This window comes from Phaseolus vulgaris, chromosome 5 (genome assembly GCF_000499845.2).
Source record: "Phaseolus vulgaris cultivar G19833 chromosome 5, P. vulgaris v2.0, whole genome shotgun sequence".
In the NCBI taxonomy this organism is placed as follows: domain Eukaryota; kingdom Viridiplantae; phylum Streptophyta; class Magnoliopsida; order Fabales; family Fabaceae; genus Phaseolus; species Phaseolus vulgaris.
The window spans coordinates 9,848,963-9,874,098 of record NC_023755.2 but is presented as its reverse complement, the minus strand read 5'-3'; the positions used below and the strand labels follow the sequence as shown (position 1 = coordinate 9,874,098).

The 25,136-nt window shown below is 47.0% G+C and overlaps 1 protein-coding gene across 1 annotated transcript; it reads left to right on the top strand.

Moving 5' to 3' along the window:
- The first annotated feature begins 11,023 nt into the window (after positions 1 to 11,023).
- LOC137833942 (uncharacterized) lies at positions 11,024 to 24,000 on the top strand. Its single transcript, XM_068642011.1, has 2 exons — positions 11,024 to 11,184; positions 23,457 to 24,000. Exons 1-2 carry the CDS (start codon positions 11,024 to 11,026, stop codon positions 23,998 to 24,000), a joined length of 705 nt encoding a protein of 234 aa, XP_068498112.1.
- Positions 24,001 to 25,136: the final 1,136 nt, after the last annotated feature.

Sequence of the window (25,136 nt, the reverse complement as noted above, 5' to 3'; positions counted from 1 at the left end):
AATGCAGTTTTCGGCTTATCAACCTCGTGCATACTAATTTGGTTGTAGTCAGAATAAGCATCTAGGAAGCTCGTGATTTTGTGCTCTGCTACACCGTCGACCAATCTATCGATGATGGGAAGGGGATTGCATATTTTTTTAGACATGTTTTTATTGAGGTCGGTATAATCGGTTGAACATGCGCCACTGTTTGTTCCTTTTTTTTACTAGGACAATTCTTGTTGTTTACATTTCTGTTTTTAGGCTTATTTTGAGTTTTATTGCTGTTTTCTTAATTGTGCCTATCATGTGTTTGTGTCTTTTCCTTTTTGAATCCATACAAGTTTTGTCATAGTCATGTTTTTCCAAGAAATGTCATCACTTCTTGTAGTACTTTTATTGAATTTTTTTGTTTCTTGCTTTGGTATAATACAGTTTTCTGAGTTTGATATTTGATCCTTTGTGCATTTTCTGTTTTAGTTTTGTGTTCATACTTGTATTTTAGATCTATACAAGTTCCTATACATCATTTCCATTATGTCTTTGCTAGTTCTTAATTCTGTTTTTCATTCCTGTTAGGATTCCTCTGTTTTTCTGAAAACGTGCTTACTGTTTCGATTTATTGCAATTGATTTACTCACTGGAAAATTCTGAAATTCTGGATTTGTGTTCTTTAAAGTGTTATAAAACAGTAGAAAAAAGAAGTACTTCAAAATTCCAAGTACAAAAAAAATGATAAATCAAAAACAAAAAGTGTGCAATTCTGCCGAAAAAAATACGGTAATCTGGCAGTGATTTTGAAAACTTTATCTCAATTAATTGGCTTACTGTTTTTGAGTAATTCCAGTGCCTTTGTTGAGCTAAGATCTTGAAATTTCTGTGGTTAAATTTTCAAAATCCAGTTCTCTTTATATCGTTCCAGTTAAATCAGTGAACATCAAGCACAGTTTGCATAAAAATATTTTCCAGTAGCTCTGTTTTTGTTTTCTTCATCTACTCCAGTGCTTTTCTTTAGGTATCTTTTGTGTGCCTTCTTTTTCATTGAGTACCTTATTTTTCTTGCTTGTCTTTTATTCATTACTCTTTGAGTTTGTCATACATCTAGTATTCCTTTTGTTATAGCCTTTTATTGCTTATACCTTTACTTGCTTGTCTTTCATTATTCATTGGTTTTGTGGTGAAGTGCTTTGAAGATTGTGTGCTCTTGCTTTGACATATTTCATTTGAGGATACTCAAGGCCTCAAGATCAGCTTGGTCAAGGGAGTATTCTTTCTTTGAGAGTGATTTTCAGTGCCACTTCACTTTGGCAGTTGGTTCCAAATTCTTTTGGCTAACTTTGTTTTCTTAACTTTGTTTGCTGTTTTGTTGTTTGCTGTTTTCTTTTCCAAATGGCTTCATATTACAGTGATGAGTGTTACAACCAGCATTCTCCTAGCAAAGCTTATGTCCTTGGTGAATTAAAGGAGGCCAAGCGAGCTCTTACACAAAAGGATGAAGCTATTAGACGGTTGGAGGAAAGATTACAACACCTTGAAATGAAGCAAGCTAGGTCCTCTCATTCTATTCATTGAGAGCATCATCATCATAGACCTTCATCAAGAGGCTCTTCCAATGATCATGGCCGTGAAGAAGAACATATAAGAAGGAGGCCTCAACCCAACTTTCATGGATATAGACCACCTCATGCTCATGAAGATCAACGTGAAGATGGCTACTACCGTGATGCAAAGGCCAAGCTACCTTCGGTCAAAGTTCCTAGTTTCAATGGGGATAGTGATCCTAATGTGTATCTAGATTGGGAGGCTAAATGTGAACAGATTTTTGACCTCCATGAGACCCTAAATGAGCACAAATATAAGCTAGCCACCTTAGAATTTAGTGATTATGCCATGAAATGGTGGCATGGTGTTGTAAAGGACATTATCTATCACAAGGGTCCTCCCGTGGACTCTTGGAACTCTTTAAAGGATCAAATGCGTCGTAGGTTTGTGCCACCACACTTTAGGAAAGACCTCATGTTGAAACTCCAACGAATTCAACAAGGAACGCTAAGTGTGGATGCTTATTACAAGGAATTAGAAACGCTTTTACTTAAAGTTGATGTGAAAGAAAGCGAGGAAGCTATGATTGCTAGGTTTGTGAGTGGTCTAAGGAAGGATATTCAAGATATTGTTGAGTTACAAGAGTATTCATCATTGGATTCTTTAGTTCATCTTGCAATGAAGGTGGAAGCCCAACTTGCTAAGAAAAATTCTTTCAAATATGTTTCCAATGATGGTTACTACAACAATTCTTGGAAGAACAAAAAGTCTTTTTCTAAATTTCCTTCCAAAGATTCTTCTTTCAAACTCAAAGAATCTAAGCCATCTACTTCTAGGCCTAAATCACCAACTAAATCGTCTAGTAAGAAATGCTTTAAGTGTATGGGTTATGGTCACATTGCGGCTAATTGTCCTTCTAAAAGGAATATGTTTGTGCATAATGGCATTGTTATGAGTGAGCATGATTCGGATTCACCTAGGCATTCTTCACATTCTAGGGCATCTAGTGAGAATGAGAGTGAAAGTCCACTAGAAGGGGATTTGTTAGTTGTGAGAAGACTTCTTGGACAAGTTTCACAACCTTTTGATGAAAGTCAAAGGGAAAATATTTTCCATACAAGATGTCTTATTCAAAACAACATTTGTTCCTTAATAGTGGATGGGGGTAGTTGTGCTAATGTGGCTAGTACAAGAGTAGTAGATAAACTTGGATTGCCTACTATCTCTCATACAAAGCCCTACAAATTGCAATGGCTTAGTGAAGTAAGCGAAATAGTTGCGAATAAACAAGTCCTCATCCATTTCTCAATTGGAAAATACAAAAATGAGGTATTATGTGATGTTGTGCCCATGGAAGCAACCCATGTTCTTTTGGGAAGGCCTTGGCAATATGATAGAAAAGTTTTTCATTATGGCTTTACCAACAAACTTTCTTTTGATTTCCATGGTCACAAGGTTACTTTAAAATCTCTCTCTCCAAGGGAAGTCCATGAGGATTAAATTCTAATGAAGAAAAAGAGGGAGAGTGAAAAAGAAAAAAGTCCTAAGCCTACACTTCTTGTGTCTAGGCATGAGGTTCAAAGGGAAATAATGGCTCACAATCCTATCTTCTTAGCTATCCCTAGACCTCTTAAGTTAGAACCACTTGTTGATAGTTCTCATGCCTTGGATAATTTGGTAAAGGAGTTTCAAGATGTGTTTCAAGATCCTCCCAAAGGCCTTCCACCTTTGAGAGGGATGGAACACCAAATTGATTTGATTCCGGGATCTTCCTTACCAAATCGTCCGGCCTATAGAACCAATCCAAGTGAAACCAAGGAAATTCACCAACAAATAGAGGCTTTGATTGAAAAAGGTTGGGTCCAAGATAGCATGAGCCCTTGTGTTATGCCTATTATCCTTGTCCCTAAGAAAGATGGCACATGGAGCATGTGTTCGGATTGTAGGGCTATCAATAACATTACAATTAAGTATAGGCATCCCATACCTAGGCTTGATGATTTGTTGGATGAATTGCATGGTTCTCAAATCTTTACAAAGATTGATCTTAAGAGCGGCTACAATCAAATCCGTATCAAACCGGGTGATGAATGGAAGACGGCTTTTAAGACCAACTTTGGCTTATATGAGTGGTTAGTTATGCCCTTTGGTTTAACTAATGCTCCAAGTACTTTCATGTGCCTCATGCATCATGTTTTGAGACCTTTCATTGGTAAGTTTGTTGTTGTTGTTTATTTTGATGATATACTCATTTATAGCTTATCTTTGAAAGACCATAGACTGCATGTTAGGCAAGTATTAGAAACCCTTAGGAAGGAACAATTGTATGCTAACCTTGCTAAATATATGTTTGCACTTGATCATATAGAATTCCTAGGGTTTGTTGTGAGTAGCAAAGGGGTCCATGTGGATCAAGCTAAGGTGGCGGCCATTCAAAATTGGCCTACACCTAAATCCATGAATGAAGTCCGAAGTTTCCATGGACTTGCTTCTTTTTATAGAAGATTTGTACCTAACTTTGGTACAATAGCCGCACCACTCAATGATATAGTAAAAAAGGATGTAGTTTTTCAATGGGGAGAAGCACAACAAAAAGCTTTTGATATTTTGAAGGAAAAATTGACTAATGCTCTCATCTTAGCCCTTCCTAATTTTGCTAAAACCTTTGAGATTGAGTGTGATGCTTCAAGTATAGGCATTGGGGCTGTTCTCCTTCAAGAGAGCCACCCCATAGCTTATTTTAGTGAGAAATTGAAGGGAAGTCATCTCAACTATTCCACTTATGATAAAGAGTTATATGCACTTGTTAGGGCTTTGTTTACTTGGCAACATTATCTTTTTCCTAAAGAGTTTGTGATTCATAGTGATCATGAATCTCTTAAATATTTGAAAAGCCAAAACAAACTTAACAAGAGGCATGCTAAGTGGGTGGAATTCCTTGAGCAATTTCCTTATGTGATCAAACACAAGCAAGGAAAAATAAACATTGTGGCCGATGCACTTTCTAGAAGATATGCCTTGATTACTCTTTTGGGTTCTCAATATCTTGGCTTTGATCACATTAAGGATCTTTATCATGATGACCTTGATTTTTCTCTTATCTATCAAGAGTGTCTTAAAGGAGGACACAAAGACTTTTTTATACAAGATGACTTTCTTTTTAGAGGAAAACGTCTTTGTGTTCCCCAATGCTCAATTAGATTATCTCTTGTTAGAGAAGCACATGAGGGAGGATTAATGGGTCACTTTGGGGTTGCTAAAACTTTGGCTGTGTTGCATGAACATTTCTGTTGGCCTCATATGCATAAACATGTTCATAGTTTGTGTGATAAATGCATAGCTTGCCGCAAGGCTAAATCTAGGATGCATCCCCATGGTCTATATACTCCTCTCCCTATCCCTTCAATGCCTTGGGTTGACATTTCTATGGATTTCATCTTAGGATTACCCAAGACATCAAAGGGAAAGGATTCCATTTTTGTGGTAGTGGATCATTTTTCAAAGATGGCTCACTTTATTCCTTGCCACAAAGTGGATGATGCATGTCATATTGCAAACCTCTTCTTTCAAGAAGTGGTTCGTTTGCATGGGATTCCTAGAACTATTGTGTCCGATAGAGATCCAAAGTTCTTGAGTCACTTTTGGAAGACCTTGTGGGGTAAACTTGTGATGGAGATCAAGCTCAAGTGGACATGGAGGCCAATCATCAAGAGCAAGAAGAGGTTGAGGCTCAAGTGGAGGACGCCCATGGAGATCAAAGCCCACCTCAAAGGCTTACAAGAAGCATGTTCAAAGCTTTAAGAGCTAATAGACGATTATTTTCTCTTTTTGTAATTTCTTTGTGTGAAGGTGCTTAAGAGGGAAACATTAGAAACCTCTTTTGTTAAAGCATCTTTAGGTCTTTAGTTAGGAGTATTAGGGGGGGTGCGTTAGTAGATAGGTGTAGGAGTAACTAGGGAGGTGCCAAAGTGAGAGAGAAGGTCACACCTTCTTCATGACCATAGTTGGCGCCACTTTCATTAGCTTTTGGGGGGAATTTTGAATTTAATTTGCCTTGCATTTCAGCACCTCTAGGCTATAAATTAAGGTGCTGCCCTTGTACATTTCAGATTTGAATTTTGATTAGAGAAACTATACTCAATTTTTGAGAGAGCATTGGAGAGCTTTGTTACTTCTTCACTTGATGGAAACCATCTAGCCACATACATCCAAATAATGATGATGAAGAAGAAGCATTGGATTTGAGGACAAATCCTTTTCAAGAGGGAGGGGATGATGGAAGAGGCCCAAGCCCATGATAGAAAAAGCCTAAGCCCAAGCCCAAATACAAGTTCAAGCTTCAACTCAAGCCCAACAAATAGAAGATATGGGCAAACTAAGCATCATTGGATGTCTTTCTTTTGTAATTACTTTTGAGTATTTTTAGTAGAACATAAAGGGAGGTCTAGATATAAATATAAGAGGTGCAAATGTATAAATCTAAGTCACACCTTCCATGTGACACAAAAGAAGGTGTAGGTATAGATTTAGGAGGTGCCAAAAATAGAAACCAAGTCACACTTCCCTTGTGACTAGGAATTGGCTCCAAATTCAAATGCTTCTCATTTGAATTTCCCTCCACTTTCTTTTTAATTTCCAGCCCCCTAAACACTATAAATAAGAGGGCTTGGCTCATGTATTTGCAAGATTAATGAGAGTAAAGTTATGCTGCCAACATTGTGCCATGCTTTGCTTCTACCTAGTTTCTAGGCTCTAATCTTCATCTTCCTCACCTACTATAGGGCTGGCCGAACCTCCCTACTTCCATACACATCATGCACCTTCAAGATCACCATAGTTCCTAGGAGGATCTTGCACATTTACATCCATGGCTTCCACACCATTTTTCACATGATTCCAAGAAGAGCTCCATGAATTTGCCATCATCACTAGTCTTATCTTGATGGTTCAATGGTTGCCTCAAGTGGCGGCTTGCACACTCATCTTGGAGTCTCCATCCTCCTAGTGGCGTGATCATCCAAGCATTCCTCCATCTTCATGAGCTTTCTCTTCTCCTTCCTTACGTCTCTTTAATTGTTCATGTCCTAGTTTGCTTCCTTTGATTTTCTGTTCGGTACTTTTGTTGTTCTTGCTTCGGTTTTGTGTTTCTACTGATTCATCCTTGCTTCTTTTGTATTTTCTAGCTTTTATGTTCGGTACATTTCAGTTCTATGTTGTTTTGTTCGGTGCAATTGCTTTTCCTTTCACTTTAATCGGTTCAATTTGACAATAATTGGAACTTCCATATGAGTTTGTGTTTTGGTACTAGTTTTGGTGAGTTCTTGTTCATAGAACCTTGATCCAATTCTATGTTAAAGTGCCTGTCTCATAACCAACTCAAGATGATTCCTAAGAATGTCAAGAATCATTCATATTGTGCTAGTGGAATCACATCATGTGGTATCATCAGTTTAGGTGTGTTCTTGTTTAATTTTTGAGTTGTGTTGCACTTTAATTTCAAGAGCTCTTTAATTTCTTGCAATTTACGGTTCTGTTTTTAGGCTTATTTGAGTTTGCTTGCTGTTTTAATTCTTTTGCCTATCATATGTTTGAGTATTTTCCTTTTTGAATCCATACAAGTTTTGTCTTAGTCTTGTTTTTCCATAATTGTCATCACTTCTTGTAGTACTTTTATTGATTTTGTTGTTTCTTGCTTTAGTGTCATATAATTTTGCTGAGTTTGATATTTGATCCTTTGTGCATTTTCTGTTTTAGTTTGAGTTCATGCTTGTATTCTAGACCTATACAAGTTCCTATACATCATTTTCCATTATGTCTTTGCTAGTTCATAATTCTGTTTTTCATTCCTATTAGGATTCCTCTGTTTTCTGAAAACGTGCTTACTGTTTTTCCTTATTGAAATTGATTTACTCACTGGAAAATTCTGAAATTCTGGATTTGTGATGTTCAAAGTGTTAGAAAAAAGTAGAAAAAAGAAGTACTCAAAAATTCAAAGTACACAAAAAATGATAAATAAAATACAAAAAGTGTACAATTCTGCCGAAAAAAATACGATAATCTGGCAGCGATTTTGAAAAATTTATCTCAATTAATTGGCTTACTGTTTTTAAGTGATTCCAGTGCCAGTTTTGAGCTAAGATCTTGACGTTTGTGTGGTTAAAATTTCATAATCCAGTTCGCTCTATATCATTCCATTTAAATCAGTGAACATCAAGCACAATTTGCATAAAAATATTTTCCAGTAGCTAAATTTTTGTTTTCTTCATCTACTCTAGTGCTTTTCTTTAAGTATTCTTTTGTGTGACTACTTTCTCATTGAGTTCCTTATTTTTCTTGCTTGTCTTTTGTTCATTAATCTTTGAGTTTGTCAAACATCTAGTATTCCTTTTGTTCTAGCCTTTCATTGCTTATACTTTTCTTGTTTGTCTTTATTGCTTCTTTGGTTTTGTTGTGGTTGGCTTTGAGATTGGTGTGCCTTGCTTTGACATCTTTCATTTGAGGATTTCAAGACCTCAAGATCAGATTGGTGCAAGGACATTCTTTCTTTGAGAGTGACCTCTTTTTCTAGCCAAATTCACTTCGGCAATTTGGTTGCCAAACTCACAGTTTTTTTTTTTGCTAATTTTGTTTCTTGACTTGTTTGCTGTTTTTGTGTGTTTGCTGTTTTTATTTGCAAATGGCTGGATTTTCAAGTGATGCATCCTACAAGCAGCATTCTCCTTCCAAAGCTTCGGTCCTTGGTGAATTGCATGAAGCTCAACGCACCATTAGGCGTTTGGAAGAGAAATTATAAAAGATGGAGGTCCAACAAGCTAGGCCATCTCCTTCTATCCATGATGGGCATCATTCACATAGACCTTCAACAAGAGCTTCTTCAAATGATTTTGGCCGTGAAGAAGACCATAGGAGAAGGAGAACTCCACCCCAATTTCATGGACATAGACATCATAACCAAGGGGAGAGACATCACTATGGCAATGCCTTCTACCAAGATGCAAAGGCTAGGCTACCGTCGGTCAAGCTTCCTTGTTTTAATGGCTCTAGTGATCCTAATGTATATTTAGATTGGGAGGCTAAGTGTGAATAAATATTTGAGATCCATGAGATCCAAGATGAGCATAAGCTTAAGCTAGCCACCTTAGAGTTTAGTGATTATGCCATGAAATGGTGGCATGGTGTTGTAAAGGACATTATCTATCACAAGGGTCCTCCCATGGACTCTTGGAAGTCTTTAAAGGATCACATGCACGCTAGGTTTGTGCCCCCACATTTTAGGAAAGACCTCATGTTGAGACTCCAACGGTTTCAACAAGGCACGCTAAATGTGGATGAATATTATAAGGAGCTAGAAACGCTTGTGCCTAAAATTGAATTAGAAGAAAGTGAGGAAGCTATGATTGCTAGGTTTGTGCGTGGTCTAAGGAAGGATATCCAAGATATTGTTGAGTTACAAGAGTATTCATTATTGGGTTCTTTAGTTCATCTTGCAATGAAGGTGAAAGCCCAACTTGCTAAGAAAAATTCTTTCAAAAATGCTCCCTGATCCTGCCGGTTGACCTAAGTGTAAGAGTCTTGCCACGTCAAAGGTCTCTTCTCTTGATCAGCTTCACACCACGTTAGCCTTTGCTCCTCACGCCCTAATTCCTCGCAAGAACCTGAAGAAAACAAAGTGGCGCAGCTGCGGCCGATCGCGCTTCGACGCTCAAGTCAGTGACGGAATCACCAAAAACTCAGAGAGAATATCTCAACTCAAGGAACCGTGCACAGTGAATCTCAGTGTACTAGAAAGTATTCTGAAAGCGTACCTCAAAAGTCCGTTAAGAGTTCCTTATATACCTGAGCACTTTCTCTCTCTTGACGGTTACACCTCTGGACACGTGGCTCGCATCCAGCTGTACACGTGTCGCCATCTGGAGCCCCCTCCACTTGAGCGTCATTTCTACTCTTCAAGCTATTCGACTAAGTTACCCATACAAGGGGTAACTTGGTGCACAGCTTCCTTGGAGCGCGACCCTTTAAGTGGCGAGTACGGGGTGTCACCATGCACACCTTCTCTGTGGTCTCGCCTGCCGCTATCACGATCTGCTTCACTTGCACATCATGCATGCTCTGGGAAACTGTTCCCTTGCCTCGACCTCTGGCTAGGGAATGATCATCTGATAACCTCATCCTCCACTGCTGCGTGATAAACATATCATTGGCGCATTCTTCGTACTTGTACCCCTTGAAAGCCTTAGGCAAGGTTTCATGATCTTTCGGCGATGTGCCCCTTTCGGCGGTCTCTAACCACCTGATCTCCTAGTACTCATATATGGCGACTATGGCGCAACTCTGGCGACCGCCAATTACACATACTAGAGATCGGAGAGCGCCAAATCAACGATTGGCGACTACACAGACTTCCTGATGTACTTCCCTTCTATCAGCCAGGTGTCCCGTTCAACACGCCTATATTATCGCTTGCTGCCACGTCATCACTTCCGATTACCTGATCGGTACACAAGCCCCCCAGTCTTAAGCTGAGACTTTGACCAGCGAAAAGACTAAGAAGTCAAATCATCTTCGATCTACGTGGCGCTTGTACGGATCTCCGTAAGTTCGTACCCTTTGCCTCTCTGACGCTCCACCAACCCCCTCTCTAATCAAACGACACGTGACTTCATCAACGGTCGTTTTTAATCGTTGTTTGCGCTTCCTACAACGTTCGAAAACCCTTAAACCCTTCGCACTATTCACTGTTTCATCATCTTTCTTCATCCTCAATTCACTGTCTCATCTATCCTTTACCTTGTGCAGATAACATGTTGGGAAAAGGGAAACTGGCGAAATTGAGGGCGATCGCCCGATCTCACAAGCTCGCGGCGGGCTCCCAAACCGTGCCCAACTCGGTGGTGGAGATCGCCGCTGCCCAAGGCAAGACTCCTCCCCGAGGTCCAACTTCTTCTGGGGTACAACCCGCCCCAGAAAGGAAAAAACTAATTTTGAGGAAACCCAAAAGGAAGACTCCTCAGGTGGTGCAAGAGGAAGAACATGACGACGAAGATACTGAGGATGGTCTTATTACTAAGAGGACAAGGGTGGCCATCTCTATGCCACCTACACTCCCAACACCAACACCACCCTCACCTCCAGCTCTGCTAGGACCTGTCCAAGCAACACCCTTGGCCGCCGCGCCCCCAGTAGTTGAAAGCAGCGGCCCTAACTACGTGGAAAACCCTCCAAGCGCCTCAACACCGTTTGTATCTGTCGGAGAGGGTCCTCCTTCCACCACATCCATCGCTGGGGCCGCACTAGGAGAAGATGAGGGCGCTCAGATTTCGCCAATACTGATAACAGAATCCCCGACCTCACCACCACGCCTAGAAGCCCCCTTGCTTTACAAACTCAAGAGGGTGGTGGTGAAAGTCAACATCATACCCCGCCAGTGCCTCCAGCATCGGCATCAAGCCTCCCAGCTTCCTTTGAAGGGACCTTGGGACCCTTCACAGCCCAACTGAAGACCATGGCGGAAGATCTTCCTTTGCTCGTATCAAGAGCTGTGAAGGCTTCACTCAAGAAGCTCCAAGAGGAGAACTCCGCGCTCAAGGAATCAAATCTTATGATAAGGGCTGAGGCGGAGAAGCTCACTTGCAACCTGCTGATGACTGAGATGGAACACTCAAGGTTGGAGGACGCATTGGACGCTGAGTGTTTCGTCCGGTTGACCGGGACGTCTTCGTGCGCGACCTCAACCGTCAGCTAAGGACCCCTTCCCACTGATTGCCTGTGAATTCCTGCAAAAAAGAGGACAAAGAGGCGCCCTAGCGGCCGTTTGCACTCCGACGCTCAAGTCAGCCAGCAAGAAACACCAAAAACTGTCCACCCACGTATCTGAGCACCGCGTGTGGCACTCTGAAGGTGGTAAAAGAACTGTGTATCTGTGTGTGTGTTGTCTCCTTTTGGCAAAAATATTCTCCAGTCACTTGTACGTAACCTTAACGCACGGGCAAGCAACCAAAGAGTTTCTCGTAAGTTTGCCAAAGGTTCCAACCCTTTTTCCGACATTCTCAGCGCTATTTAAACTGCCCAGCATTTAAAGCGCCTTAAAGCGCTTTTACTCTCTAACGTAACGCACTCTTTAAAGCGCTTAATTACGAAACGTAGCGCATTTAAGACGTTTGAAACGCTTGGGAGCTCTAATAGTACCAGAATGCCCGAAAGGGAAACTGTATTGAATATCTTTAATTACCTGGCACCTGACTAGAGGGTGTTTCCATTCTGGCATGGCTGTCGTACACGTGGAGGGCCTCACGACGCCATGACCCCATCTGGGGGCGTTTCTGCCCATCTGGGGACGTTTCTACGTGTGGGTCCTCCTGCCTGGGAGTGCTACTGCTCTAGGGGTGGCTTTTTGGGTGCCATCTCATGCCCCCAAGTATCTAGCCACTTACTCTGAGAGCGTATCTGCCTTCCTCTCGCACCCTGCACCCGGTTATCCTGGGCGTGACCTTCCTCTTGGGTCGTATCTGTCCCGAAGGGGTCTCTGAGGCGGCAGGGGTGCTTCACGAGTCAGGCTGCCCTTCACTGGTACTATCACTATGGCTTTGAAACCACCTTTTCCTTCTCTTTATCACTTTCCCGAGATATCGGGTCCTGAGGCTTCCCCACGACGTCGCTCCCTCCATGGTCTTTCCTACCCATGGGTATCGAGGAACCACACCGCGGTTACCTTGCTTTTACACTGTTTGATCTGGCGACGCCCTGGTTGGGCGACGCCTCCACCCAGGCGACGCCTGGCCTTGGCGACGCCTTGCCTTGGCAACGCCTTACCTTGGCGACGCCTTACCTTGGCGACGCCTTGTCTCTATCTTGGCGACGCTTCCTCTTGGCGTCTCTACACCTGGGCGACACCTTGAGTTGACTTTGACTTTCCAGTCGTTGACTTTGACCTTGACTTAGTCAACGCCCTGATACGGGACGGTACACAAGCCCCCCAGTCTTAAGCCGAAGACTTGTCTTCAGCGCAAAGACTAAAGCCTTGCCCCCGCCATCCACGTGCCTTCTCGATGACGTGTCATTCTCTGCTGACTCAGCAAATTTTCGAATTATTGACGCGACATCTTCTGAACCGCAGGGGTATTCTTAATGACTGATTGGACATCCCCTGAAATGAGGATGATAATACCTTTTGGGCTACCCTTGATCGCGCGCCACGTGGCCCATCGCACGGCCATCCTCCAGGGACCTTTGCGTTTCCCTTGGGTAATTGATCCTCTGACGCGTGGCGCGATCCTGCGGCCCTTAGCTAGCGCTTCTTGAGTCGCGAAATGTAACGTTTAAGTTACTCCAAACCCCGCGCTCACCCTACTGTTACATTCATTCACTCTGCTACTTTGCCCTGTTCATCGCCTCCAAAACCTCTTCTCTCTGCACTTGCGATTCTCCCCTTCCTGCGCTCTCCTACCGCCTCCATTTCAATCAGCAAAGGTATGGTTTCGAGCACTCTCAACTCTTCACTGTTGTCGCATTATAGGAAACTGCCTGGGACTGTTGTTATTCTCGTATTTCTCTGGGTATTGTTTGTATGCTTCGTTGTTCCTTTCGCTTCCCTTCGTTCTCTTGTGGGTAGGGCGCTCCTAGGGTTCCTCCATTTTCCCCTTTTCTTCTGCCCAAACCCCTTTTCTCTGAACCCTTTCTTTCTCTTTTGATCTTCAGCATTGGCGTTTATGGCGAAAACCAAGACCACCGCGCCTCCCCCGCTCCCAACGCTGCCGCCCCCGACTTCATTGCCATTCCCCCTCCAATCATGCATCTGATGAGGGGTTTCAGTGGCGAGACTATGCCAGAAGGTACCGACAGGAGGGAAGGTATGCCTTTCTATTTGGGGGCCTTCTTGGCGGTGGCTCTCGAATGGCGCTCCCAGGCCAGAAACGCTGTCTTGCAAACTCAAACTCTCCAGGCCTTGGAAACGAAGGCAACTACCCTGGAGGAGGAGATGAGGATCCTGGGACGCCAGAACGAGGCTTATTGTTCCTCCTTGAAACAAGCACAAGAGTCCAGGGCAGAAACTGAGAGGAAACTGGCAGAGGACTTGGAGCTCCAGGCTGACTTCTACGCTCGTGAAGTTGCTCTCCAAGTACAGGTGACGGGTCTTCAGGAAGTGGTCAAAGCGGATGCAGAAACTCACAAAGACCTGAAGGACCGTTGCTGTGAACAGGCTGCCGAGGTGGAGCGGATGGAGGAGGAAATGGCCACGCAGGCCAAAGCCATGGACCTTCTCCGAGTTGACTACGACAAACTGCAGGTCGAGGTTAGCCGGCTTCGCGTGGAGAAAGAGGCTCTGGAGAAGCAAGTGGCCTCTGGAGACGCCGCCATTGAGGAACTGGAGAAGAAGAAAAAGTCCCTTATCCAGGAGATGGCGGGCACCTTCGAGGAGGGGTTCCAAGAGGCCCTGTCCCAGGCGTCCTGCGAGAATCCTAGCGTCAACCTTTCGAACTGCGACCCCACACACCACGTAGTCGACGGGAAGGTCGTGCCCATGGATTTGAACGACTGAACTGCTGCCCCTCATTCGCCACCTTCCTCTTCAAGCTTAACTCTTCATTCTTTACCTTCGCTTTTTGATTTTATCTGCCAAAACTTGTAATTCTTTGAACTATCCGCACTCTTGTTGCTGATTTGGGACATTCGCATGGTTGTCTTTATTTCTTTTTCACATACGATTCTGCCTATGCGATCTCGTTCTCATCTTTTCCCTTCATACGCTTCAATTATTTTATCTGTGTTCTGCCCGTTTCTCACACTTCGTTGGGCGGTTTGGTATGATTGGGTAAGGTCGCCCGCCAACCCTTACGCCCATGGAGAGGCTCACTAAGTGGCGCCGTATCGTCCACGGGACGTCTCTGATACCGAAAGGCTCTTTCTTTGATCTTTTAACGCTCGACGCCCACGCCTAAGGAGAGGCCTGCTAAAGCAGCACCGTATCGTCCCCGGGTGTCTAAAACGCTGAGTGCTGTGGGGTTTTTGTTCCCTCCATGGTCTTTCCTGCCCATAGGTATCGGGGAACACCCTGCCAGTGACTCGATGGCGTTTGACGGTCTCGTCTCCCTCCACAGTCTTTCCTACCTGTGGGTATCGGGGAGGCGACGCCTGCAACTAACTTTGCCTTTCTCTGATTTCTTCTCCCTCCTCAGTCTTTCCTACCTGGGGGTATCGGGGAGGTAACGCCAGTCGGTATTTGGGTTGGCGACGCCCGCAACTTCTCGTCTGTCGTCGCCCTTTACGTCCTTCCTGGCAACGTCTCGGGCGTTACCTTTACTTCGTCATCGACCTTAATTCTTGCCTTGGTCAACGCCTGATAACAGCGAAGAGCCCAAGGCTTTGCCTGTGCCATCCACGCGGCGCTCCTTGTATAGCTGATGGGACCTTCTGTCATTCGACTTGATCCACGTGGCGCTGCTTACATGGTTGGTGGGGTATCTAGTCATTTCATTTTCTGACTCCTGCTGTGCCCCTGGCTCATTTTCGACGGCGGATCGTACCATTGGATATTCTGTTGACGGGACATTTTCTGATTTAAACCAGAGGTGCCAGCGTCATCCTTTCATCTTCTGCCACGTGTATCAATCGTGCGGTGCATCCATTCACGTCGTTTGGCGCTCTAACCGCTTTATTTAACTCTTCAAGCTCTGGAACTATCTTCATCGTTTTCTCACTCTTCATATCCTACTTGCGTTCTTTCTTCTTGCACCCTTTTTTCTCTGTCGAAGGGCTGTTCTAACCTTCGCTCCCTCGCTCAACCCTTGCACTTCTAGCCATCCTGATCGTGCTAAAGAATGTCTTCTCACGATGCTTCCCCTAGGGTTCGTCCCACAGACTTGTACCCTTGGGCCTCGAGCGAACTTCTTGATGAGTGTTCGTGCTTGCTCTCCACCAGGGCCGTACGGGAACACAAAGGGGAGTTGTGTTCTTACGACCACCGGGCCTTCGCGAGGAGGCACGATGACGACATCGCTGTGCTCCCTTGCACTCTGGGGGAGCCAGTGTGTGGAGACGAACGGGCCAACAACGGGGTCCCTTTCTTTTACTTTTACCAGGTGGTGTTCAAGACCATCGGGGTGCGCTTACCCTTCTCCTGGTTCGAGAAGGAGCTGCTGACGGAGATCAACGTGGCTCCAGCCCAGTTATACCCCAACAGCTGGGCCTTTGTCAAGGCCTTCGATGTCCTCTTTGGGTTTCTGGGTTGTGCACCCTCGGTTGACCTCTTTCTTCACTTTTTTGAGGTGAAGAGACAGAGACACAACCTCTGGGTAACTCTCAGCAATGTACCCGGAAGAGTTCTCTTCACGCCCTTCCAAAGCTCGTTCACGGGGTGGAAAGGCCGGTTCTTCAAGATCTACTGTACTGATCTTGTTCCCGACGCTCTGGATGGGTTTCCACTGTACTGGGTGAGAGAGGAAAAGGCCCTCAAAGCTAAACCCCTCAAGAATCTGGCTCCAAGTGATCAAATAGCTTGCCGGATTCTTGCTGAGGCGGGAGGTTTTGACTCTGCTACGGTGATCAGCTTGGAGTTCAACGCTAGGACTCTTGAGAAGTACATAAGTAAGAACCACTGCCTCAGGCAACTTCGACCTTCGTTACTTTCTAACTGTGCCTGTCTTTCTTCACTGTGTCTCTAATACATCTGTTCCCTTTATGCAGGTTCGAAAATAAACCAAGAAAAGAGGACACGACTTACTCGAGCGCTGCGGGCTGGGAAAGGGGCTTCGGCCTTCCTCCAGTGATGACTCTGATGAGCGCTGAGAAGTGACTTGTTTGTGTTTTTCATTTTGTACTGAACATTGCTTGTAACAACAACTTTTCAATATCATAATTCTTTACAACGCCACTTTACTTTGCATATGCTTCATATACCGCGCGACTTCCTTTCGTCTCGTTCTGCCACCGATGCATGCTTTTCCTTGGGCGACGCCTTCTTTCTGGGCGACGCCTAGACCTAGGCGACACCTTCTTCCCTGGCGACACCATGGCCTAGGCGGCGCATCACATTACTTCTAACAAGGAAAAATAAAGGCTGAAAACCAAGGCACTTCTTTTTCTCAACTGGTTTTTCCATTTATTAGGGTGACCTCATTAAAAAACCCCCGAAAGGGAAAAAGAGCGTCCCCTTCAACTAAATTGTTACATGCTGCTTACATAGGTCAACTGAAATAAAATTTTAAGTTGGCTGCATTCCAACTGCGCGGGATAGGGCCTCCATCTAAAGTCTCCAGGTTGTACGAACCGTTGCCCTTAGCCTCAGTAACTCTGAAGGGCCCGGTCCACTTGGGAGACAGCTTATTCTCCAACTCGTAAGGGTGAGCTTTCCTCATCACCAGGTCGCCCACCTGAAACTGTCGTGGCTTTACTTTAGAGCTATATTGCCGCTCCACTCTTCTCTTCATCGCTTCAGCTTTTATTCTAGCTTCTTCCCTGGCCTCTTCTAGCAGATCCAGGTTTACCCGTCTTTCCTCATTAGATTCCTCCACCACAAAGTTTTGAAAACGCGGTGAGCTTTCGTGTATTTCTACTGGAATCATCGCGTCCGACCCGTACACCAAACTGAACGGCGTCTCCATAGTAGAGGATTGGGGCGTGGTGTGGTATGCCCATACAATCCTTGGCACCTCTTCCGCCCACGCCCCTTTGGCCTTCTCTAATCTTCTTTTTAACCCCCTCAGCAGAACTCTGTTTGCTGACTCTACTTGTCCATTGGTCTGGGGGTGTTCGACCGACGCGAACACTTGCTTGATTCCCACTTCAGCGCACAGATTTCTCAACTGCTGACTGGCGAACTGGGTCCCGTTGTCAGATACCAGGCGCCTGGGTACGCCAAAGCGACACACGATGTTTCTCCACACAAAATGCTGTACCTTATGCGCAATGATTTGTGCCACGGGCTCTGCCTCTATCCACTTAGTGAAGTATTCTATGGCGACGATCAGATATTTCATCTGCCTGATTGCCAGTGGAAAAGGGCCCAAGATGTCAATTCCCCATGTGTGGAAAGGCCACGGGCTGTATATGGACCGCAACTCTTCTGGCGGCGCCTTGTGCCAGTCGGCGTGCTTTTGGCATTGCTTACACCGCTGGGCGTGCCGTGCGCAATCCTCTTTCACTGTTGGCCAGAAGAAACCTGCGTGTATCACCTTGGAGGCTAAGGACCTTCCTCCTACATGGCTTCTGCAGATGCCTTCATGTAGCTCCGCCATTATCCTGGTGCACTCATCGCCACTGACGCACGTTAGGATAGGGTGAGTGAAACCGTGTCTGAACAGCACCCCATCCACCAAGGTATATCTTGCGGCGTTCCTTTTGATTTTCTTACTCTCTTCAGGGTCCACTGGAAGGGCCCCATCCGCCAGGTACCGTTTATAGGGCATCATCCAGGTGTCTCCCGTGGACAGGACACAAACCTGCATCTGCTCTTCCTCAGACGCATCCGCGTATATACTGATGAGGGGCGCCCTCTGCGTATCTTGGGTTAATGAGGAATGACTCCTCGGCCTTCCCCTTGATGCGTAAATCTGGAGGACATCCACCCTGTTGTCTTCCACGAATCGACGCGGAGCTTTGAGGGTCTCCTGGATCACTGTCCTCTGTCTACCCCCCTTGCCTGAGCTGGCCAGCTTTGCGAGCAGGTCGGCTCTGGCATTCTGCTCCCTCGGGACGTGTATTAACTCAAGAGCGTTGAACGCCCCTTTCAACAACTGGACGTATTTTAGATACGCCGCCATCTGGGGGTCCTTCGCCTGGAACTCTCCCGACACCTGCCCCGTAATCAACTGGGAGTCGCTCTTCACTAGGAGGTTCTGTGCGCCCATCTCCTTGGCCAAGAGCATTCCTGCAATCAGGGCTTCATATTCTGCTTGGTTGTTACTTGCCTTGAAGGCAAAACGCAAGGCCTGCTCGATCAGTATGCCGTCGGGTCCTTCCAGCACTATTCCCGCATCACTCCCTTGTTGGTTTGAGGAGCCACCAACCGAGAGCAGCCACTGTGAACTCGGCTCACCTCCGGGCGAAAGTTCTGCTACAAAATCCGCGTACACCTGCCCTTTAATGGATCCTCTAGGCTCGTACTGTATGTCGAATTCTGACAGCTCCACTGCCCAGCGTACCATTCTTCCTGCCACATCGGGCTTCTGCAGCACCTTCTGTATGGGGAGGTTGGTCATTACCACCACCGTAAAACTGTGGAAGTAATGGCGGAGCCTCCTAGCCGAGAACACTACCGCCAGCGCCGCCTTCTCTAGTGCTTGGTACCTTGTCTCAGCTCCCTGTAAGGCTTTGCTTACAAAGTAGATGGGCTTCTGACTCTGGTCCTGCTCTTGGACCAACACAGAACTGATGGCCCTATCTGTTACAGTAAAATACAATCGGAGGGGCACGCCCGTTACCGGTTTGCAGAGAATTGGAGGCTCGCCAGGTAATCCTTCAGCTTAACGAAAGCCGCTTCGCATTCCTCAGTCCATGCAAAGCGACTGTTTCTCTTGAGGCACTGGAAGTACGGATGCCCCTTTTCTCCTCCGGCGGAAACAAACCTCGAGAGCGCCGCCATCCACCCTGTCAACTGTTTAACCTCTTTTACCGATGTCGGACTCCACATGGCGATAATAGCCGCACATTTGTCGGGGTTCGCCTCTATCCCCCTCTCGGTGAGCAGAAAACCTAAGAATTTACCGGCCTCTACCCCGAAAACACACTTCTCGGGGTTCAACTTGAGGCGGTATTTGGATATTGTGTTGAACAACTCCTCCAAGTCTGCCATGTGCCGCACCCTGTTCTGCGACGCCACCACCATGTCGTCTACGTAGGCGTATACGTTCCTCCCGAGCATTGGCGCTAGGACCTTGTCCATTAACCTCTGGTACGTGGCGCCCGCATTTTTGAGCCCGAAGGGCATCACCTTATAGCAATAACTGCATGTTTCAGTCATGAACGCAGTCTTGCTCTCGTCCCTGGGGTGCATCTTGATTTGGTTATACCCTAAGAAGGCGTCCAGGAAGCTTAACACCTTGCTGCCAGACGCGCTGTCCACTAGGGCGTCGATGCTGGGCAGCGGATAGGAATCCTTTGGGCACGCCTTGTTCAGGTCCGTGAAGTCAACGCACATTCTCCATTTTTCGTTCGCCTTTTTCACCAAGACGACGTTGGCGAGCCACTCAGGGTACTGGATCTCCCTAATGTGGCCAGCACTCAGCAGCTTCTGCGTTTCGTCTTTCACCACCTGTTGTCGCTCCTCATTGAACTTCCTCCTTCTCTGACGCACGGGGCGGACCGTGGCGTCCATGCTGAGGTGGTGACACAGGAAATCGGGGTCGATGCCCGGCATATCCGAGGCGGACCATGCGAAGGCATCCAGGTGGCGCGAAATCACTTCTGCCACCCCTTCCTGTTCTTCTGGACTTAGCGAGCTTCCTAACTTGAAAGCTTTGCCGCCAATCTCCCTTTCTAGGGTGTTAGCTGCAGGTTGCTCCCTATTATCATCTTCGGCGGGCGCCGCTTCTTCTACGGGCGCCGCTTCTTCGGGGGGCACCGCCTCTTCCACGGGCGCCTCCTCCATTGGCACATCTGCTACGGGCATCGCCCTTTCTGCTATGGCCTCTTCAAGCGTCAGCCTAGCGGGCGTCGCCTCAATCATCGTTGCGTCCGCGCTCGGCGGACGTTCGTACACTATGAAAACGCCTCTCTTCGTCTTCAGGCTGTTTTCGTAGCATTTCCTCGCCTCCTCCTGGTCTGATCTGATGACTATCACCCGGCCACTGAGGTCCGGTAGCTTCATCTTCATGTGACGGGTGGAGGATATTGCACTCAGGCGGTTTAACGCCAGTCTGCCCAGCAAAATATTGTAGGCAGAATTGGCGTTCACGACGAGGTACCGAATGCTCTCTGTACGGGAGGCCTCTCCGTCTGTGAACGTAGTCCTCAACTCCAGGTACCCCCGGACCACTACCTGGTTATCCCCAAACCCATACAAACATCCCGTATAGGGACTCAGCAGATCGGGGGACAACCGTAACTTATTAAAGGTCGACAGAAACATGACGTCTGCCGAGCTTCCTTGATCAACAAGCACTCTGTGGACCTTCCTTCCAGCCGTGACGACTGAGATGACAACGGGATCGTTGTCATGGGGCACTACATCTCGGAGGTCTCTTCTTGTGAACACAATATCTGACTCCCAAGGCTCCCCCGAGAGCCTCTCTTCGATTGAATTCACCCCCCTCGCGTATTTCTTCCGCTGGGAGGCGGTGGGTCCTCCGCCGGAAAAACCTCCAGCAATGGTGTGGACCTCGCCAAGCACAGGCATCTCATGTGCTGGCTCATCTGCCGGCGGCGGCAGGGTGGCGGTCGTGGTGGACTCTGCGACATAATCTTTCAAAAACCCAGTCCTCACCAGCTCATCTAGCTGGTAGCCCAACGACAGGCAATTATCAATTTGGTGCCCGAAAGCCTCGTGAAATTCGCACCAAGAGTCTTTGCGAGGCCCTAACACCTTGTCGGTCTTCGCCGGTCGCCTCAGCCTCTCGGCTATGTTGGGTACGACGATCAAATCCTTCAACTCAACTACGAAGTTGTACCTCGCCGGTCTTGCTCTTTCTCTGGAGGGGCGTTCACCTCTGGCGGGGCCCCGAGGCTGGGGCTTTCTGGCCTCGTAGGGGCGTCTAGCCTCTGGCTTCTTTCTCCCCGTCGTTGTCTCATTGACTCTGACGGGTTGAACTCGCGTTGGTCCCCTCGGGCGTGAGGGCACGGCGCTGGTGCGCTTCACACATACCTCCCCTTCCGAAGCAATATGCTCTACCGCCCTACGCCGTAATTCAGCGAAAGTCCTAGGGCGATTGCGGATAATAGATTCGCCAAAGGGGCCGGGGCATACGCCTTTCACAAATGCGTACACGATCATAGGCTCCTCTGTTGTACCAACCTTCACGACCTGGGCCCCGAAGCGATTGATATACTCCTTCAGGGTCTCCCCCTGATACTGCTTCACGTCAAACAGGTCGTAAGAGACCGGTGGCGGGGCCTTGTTGGCCAAATACTGTTCTCTGAATAACCGCGACAACTGGCGGAAAGATGTGATATGACCCTCGGGGAGGCTAATGAACCAGTCCATGGCCATCCCTGTCAGGGTGCTCATGAAGAGCTTGCACTTGGCAGCATCAGAACCGCCTATCAGGACCATCTGCGTGTGAAATGCAGCGAGGTGCGTCTCTGGGTCCTCCATCCCAGTGAAGATTACCTTGGGTCCCGCGAACGTGTTCGGGATCGCTGCGTCTAGGATCTCCTGCGAGAAAGGAGTGGAAAACTCCCTCGGCGGGGAATGGTTCTCCGTCTCGTCCTGCCCAGGCCGCCTCCGATCGTTTCTCAGGCCCTGGCGCAACTCCTCATTCACACGGTGGAGCTCTTCGTTGCGCTCATGCGAGGCGTCAAGATCTGCCTGCATGCGCTCCTGCTCCATCTTCGAATCCGCCATGTCCTGCTGCAGCCCCCTCATTATTTCCAGGACCTGCTGCATGGATAGGTCTGCTGGGGCTGCGCGCGCTGCTCTTCGTCTGGTGGGGGCCATTGTCACTCCAACCTCCTTCAACGTTATTGTAGCTTGGTAACTTCTCCTCGAACTTGTGATGGGACTGATGTTTTATATCGAGCCCCACGGTGGGCGCCAAATGTTCCGTCCGGTTGACCGGGACGTCTTCGTGCGCGACCTCAACCGTCAGCTAAGGACTCCTTCCCACTGATTGCCTGTGAATTCCTGCAAAAAGGAGGACAAAGAGGCGCCCTAGCGGCCGTTTGCACTCCGACGCTCAAGTCAGCCAGCAAGAAACACCAAAAACTGTCCACCCACGTATCTGAGCACCGCGTGTGGCACTCTGAAGGTGGTAAAAGAACTGTGTATCTGTGTGTGTGTTGTCTCCTTTTGGCAAAAATATTCTCCAGTCACTTGTACGTAACCTTAACGCACGGGCAAGCAACCAAAGAGTTTCTCGTAAGTTTGCCAAAGGTTCCAACCCTTTTTCCGACATTCTCAGCGCTATTTAAACTGCCCAGCATTTAAAGCGCCTTAAAGCGCTTTTACTCTCTAACGTAACGCACTCTTTAAAGCGCTTAATTACGAAACGTAGCGCATTTAAGACGTTTGAAACGCTTGGGAGCTCTAATAGTACCAGAATGCCCGAAAGGGAAACTGAATTGAATATCTTTAATTACCTGGCACCTGACTAGAGGGTGTTTCCATTCTGGCATGGCTGTCGTACACGTGGAGGGCCTCACGACGCCATGACCCCATCTGGGGGCGTTTCTGCCCATCTGGGGACGTCTCTACGTGTGGGTCCTCCTGCCTGGGAGTGCTACTGCGCTAGGGGTGGCTTTTTGGGTGCCATCTCATGCCCCCAAGTATCTAGCCACTTACTCTGAGAGCGTATCTGCCTTCCTCTCGCACCCTGCACCCGGTTATCCTGGGCGTGACCTTCCTCTTGGGTCGTATCTGTCCCGAAGGGGTCTCTGGGGCGGCAGGGGTACTTCACGAGTCAGGCTGCCCTTCACTGGTACTATCACTATGGCTTTGAAACCACCTTTTCCTTCTCTTTATCACTTTCTCGAGATATCGGGTCCTGAGGCTTCCCCACGACGTTGCTCCCTCCATGGTCTTTCCTACCCATGGGTATCGGGGAACCACACCGCGGTTACCTTGCTTTTACACTGTTTGATCTGGCGACGCCCTGGTTGGGCGACGCCTCCACCCAGGCGACGCCTTGCCTTGGCGACGCCTTACCTTGGCGAGGCCTTACCTTGGCGACGCCTTACCTTGGCGACGCCTTGTCTCTATCTTGGCGACGCTTCCTCTTGGCGTCTCTACACCTGGGCGACACCTTGAGTTGACTTTGACTTTCTAGTCGTTGACTTTGACCTTGACTTAGTCAACGCCCTGATACGGGACGGTACACTGAGCTAAGGAACACACGCAAGGAGGCCTCCGATCTGCGCCAAAAACTGCACACCCAGCTTCAAGAGAAGATTGACCTAGAGAGCAAATTAGTTCCATACAGGGTCAAGGTTGCAGATATGGAGGCTGCACGAAAAGCTGAAGCTTCCCTGGTGGAAAAACTTGAGAAAAGGTCGACAGATAGGGAGGTCCTCCTGGGGAAGGTTGAGAATGAAAGGGACAAGGTTCTCGCCGAGCTTGCCGAAGCTCGCGAGGAGACCAAAAAGATCACTGCAGAGCTGGCCCAAACTCGGGACGAGAGCAAAAAAGCTGCTGAAGAACTTGCTCGATCTCATGAGGAGAAAGAAGGTCTGAAGAAGCAAACTCATGAGCTCGAGCAGAGCGCTGCTCAAGTCCTCTCCGCCGGGTTCGACGCCGCTCTGGAGCAAGTAGCATGCCAATACCCTGAGCTCGACCATTCCATGGTGTCGATCTGCAACGAAGTGGTGGATGGGAAGATTGTACCCTCCGAAGACTAACAGCCTCTCCCCATCACCTCTTCTTTGAAACTTGTCGTTCATCTTTTTGTTTGTAATAGCCATTTGTGTATAGACTTGTTTTGACGTTGCTTTATATAATTTTCATTTCCTGAATACCGTCTTTCTTCTTACCTTGCATGCTTTTGCCTCTATTTGTTGTGGGGTCAACTACTGTAACCGGTGAAACTCACTCAACTGCATTAACTTAGCAATACTCGGGCTCAACCCTTCATACACTGCTTTTAACTTGAGTAAACTGTTAACCTTATAACAACTTATCAAACTGTTAACTCAAAGTAAACTTGAGCAACTATTAACTCTTTAGCGATGACATTTAACACAACTTGTGAACTTAAGGCAACAAACCTTAGCATAAACCACTTACAAGGCAGCAGGTTTTAACTCAAACTAGTATTAAAATACAGTTTACCTGATCTGCCAAGCGAGGTGACCTCTTACTCCTGTCATCGCCTGGAACTGATCGCCGTACAGCCCACTCGCTATCTCAACCTTCACGCCGTAGGGCTCTGGCGATGCAGTCTTTCTTACTTTCATAACTTGATCATTGTGCCCTCATCTGGGGGTAGAGGCGCCTTTCGGATCCTTCTCTACCTCCTTGAGTTTTAGAACAATGATCTGAAATTTTTTAAGTCGAGAGGGATTTTATCTACCTTCGCACTGCCTGCAAGCGTGGAAGCTTTATCTGGTCTTATTGGGCCAATATTGATGTTTCACTTAAAGGGGGAAAGGCGTTTTCCATCAACCTTCCCTTCCCGCCGTTTAAGGTCACGAACACCTCTGACTTTTCAGTTCATCTTGCCTGAACTCACTCCGAGGTGAGAAGGACTTTTTCTGGTGCCCCAGTTTGCCTAGGGTGTACATCTCCTCCCCCTTGGATGCATTGAGGACTTTTAATCTTGCCTCAATCTGCTTATGCAAAGAGGTCTTTCGATCTGTTCTTGCCTTCACTCGCTTAAAGGCGAGGAGGACTTCCTCTGTTCTTGCCTGCACTCGCTCAAGGGCGAAGAGGACTTCTTCTGTTCTCGCCTGCACTCGCTCAAGGGCGAGGAGGACTTCTTCTGTTCTCGCCTGCACTCGCTCAAAGGCGAGGAGGACTTCCTCTGTTCTTGCCTGCA